At 48.9% G+C, this 2,425-nt stretch overlaps 1 protein-coding gene across 1 annotated transcript; it reads right to left on the reverse strand.

Moving 5' to 3' along the window:
- Positions 1–996, reverse strand: STEHIDRAFT_147604 (uncharacterized protein). The gene is made up of 4 exons (XM_007304897.1): positions 918–996; positions 738–854; positions 293–675; positions 1–222 (listed from the first exon to the last, which is right to left on the reverse strand). Exons 1-3 carry the CDS (start codon positions 979–981, stop codon positions 329–331), a joined length of 528 nt encoding a protein of 175 aa, XP_007304959.1. The 5' UTR covers positions 982–996; the 3' UTR covers positions 1–222; positions 293–328.
- Positions 997–2,425: the final 1,429 nt, after the last annotated feature.

Genomic DNA, 2,425 nt, shown 5'->3' on the forward strand with positions numbered 1-2,425 from the left:
GGAAGTTTCAAGTGGAGGCATTTAAGGCGGAAATCCATGTAAGTTAAGATGAGGAATATACATAATGCACTTCCCGAGTCCATTGTACCAAGGAACAGGGTAGACTGAATATAGATCATGATGTGTGTACAACTGAGAACTCCGTGTACTAATCTGCTCCTTCACCTGGATACTACACGGTCTTGAACAGAGCTCCGAGTCATGTTCTCGTCGAAAATAGATCTGTATAGCACGCATCAGTGGGTATCATGTGAAACTATACCAAACATGGTACGAGGAAAACGAAACTTACATGATCAACGCAACCTGTACACCCACGCCACAGTCATCATACACCATGACCGCCAGTCTCTGATGAGCTTTCCTCAGGCTCGTTCATGATTGTTGATTCAGTGGCAGGTTGAAGGGGTAAGGGATATTGAAAGGTGATCAAAATATAACATATAGCGTGAGCATTGATGTCGTGATGGAGAGCCTGAGGCCCCGATACCTCAGAGAGGGTCCTGACAGCTCGACGACGCCCAACATTCCAAGCCGTGCTCGGATTGACGTTGCTAGCAATATACTGCGCAATACAGAATGGGCAGCATGAGGGTTGGTAGAAAGGCGGCATCGAAGACTCGGAGCGTGCGATCCATTCGAATAAGTGATGTGTTCGCCTTGACCACAACATTGCTGCTAATGTTTGTGAGCGAGGAGCGTTATGGAACATTATACATATCTGAGGGTGAACGTACCGTCAATGGCGTAGTCATCGCGCATTGTAACGTTCTCAGGCAGCTGCAAAGACATACTACTATCGGAGGTCTCTGATACGAGCGAACCCAGAGTGGACGTTCGTGTGCGTCTATCTCCTGAGAGCCCGACAAGCACAGTAAATCAATACAGAGCAAGAGTTTGTAAGAAACAGAGCGTACTGATTTCGCCAAAGACGGCTCGACGCCTCACAATAGATGCAGGGTGAAAATGTAGGTCGGTCATCAAAGACAGAGGTTGTCGAGGGGGGATGAGACGTAGAGAGCTACAAAGGTGAGGAGTGACGCCGATCTATGAAGTATAAGTGGAGTACCCTAGATCAAGTATCTTTCTCAGGTACGTCATGAAGCGCATCATGCAGAAAGGCCCTACACCTGGCAGTTTCAACGTTCTGATGGAGAGCACTTTGCGGTTTGCCACCAAGTTCAGTGGCTTCAGGTAAACATAGTGATCCGAGAATGATACGCTCCAAGCACAGAAAGCTATCCAGTGGGTCAAATGCGAAAAGCACCAGAAACATGAGTTGACCAAGAACACGAGCTGTACGATTGCAACACGTAGACTGAATACACGCTTGTGGGTTAAGTACGTTCCTTCGGAAATTGCCCATTTTCACACTCCGCCACCCTCCGCTCTCTGCGAGATCTTTCGCCTTTCACGCCCATCCTTCGGGCGTGCTGCTCGTTTAACTGCTGGTCTGCTTCGGTCAATAATTCACCAAATACTCTCATTAGCTGGTTTTCTTTGAGCGGACTGGGAGAATCGCCTCCTCTTATCGATGAACATGCAATTCGCGAGTTACTCGTGTATTGCCATGAACTCTGAACATGAGGTCCACACTGTGATTCCTCATTGTTTCGACCACAAACTTAGGGCACTGGGCAGTCTGACTCGTGGTCAAATCGTGTGCATGATGATGGCTGGTATGCTGTACTGAGACCTGAGAGATCGAAGTCCGTGGCCGAAAAGTATTGACTATATAAGACCCACTCCCTCTTGGGGAGCAAACCTTCAGCGACAAATTGACATCGCAATTCTACCTGCATTTTTCTCTCTCTGCATGATCTTGGCAATACTTTTATTTGCTTCCATGTTTCCGCTCACAAATTTCGGTTTTTTGCGCGACAATCCCCAGACGCCGGTTCGTCCTAGACCTGCTCACGGGCGAACACAGGATTTAGGCGCGGAACCCCCTCTAGGTATGTATTCCACTGTCTCGTAGTATTCACACTGATCTATCATTGATCCACTCCATTTCTCTCTCAAGCGCCACCGGAATTCATGGGCGGAATCGATGAACACAATGCCTTATCCTCGGAGAATGCACCTCCTCTATTCGCCCCCATTCCCACCTTCCATCCACATCTCTCGTCCACGTTTCCGCCATTTGCATCATCCACCTTCGGCTCTATCCAGAATACACCTACTCCAACCGTTCGCGCTCGGGATCAACCGACGTCTGTGGCACCTACCGTCAATAATACCCAGGCCTCTCTCTCGTTGGCATTCGCGGATGGCGTGTTATTGATGCGAACCAATGCAGCGACCATGAAATGGGAGCTTCAATGCCCAGATTGCAAGGCATGGGTCTCCACCGGACTGTCCTCTGAGTCGACTCTGGGCAACAGAGACGGCCATTTTGCCAGTTTAGTCGCTCATCGTCAAGGGA

Source organism: Stereum hirsutum (genome assembly GCF_000264905.1).
Source record: "Stereum hirsutum FP-91666 SS1 unplaced genomic scaffold STEHIscaffold_8, whole genome shotgun sequence".
NCBI classification, from domain to species: domain Eukaryota; kingdom Fungi; phylum Basidiomycota; class Agaricomycetes; order Russulales; family Stereaceae; genus Stereum; species Stereum hirsutum.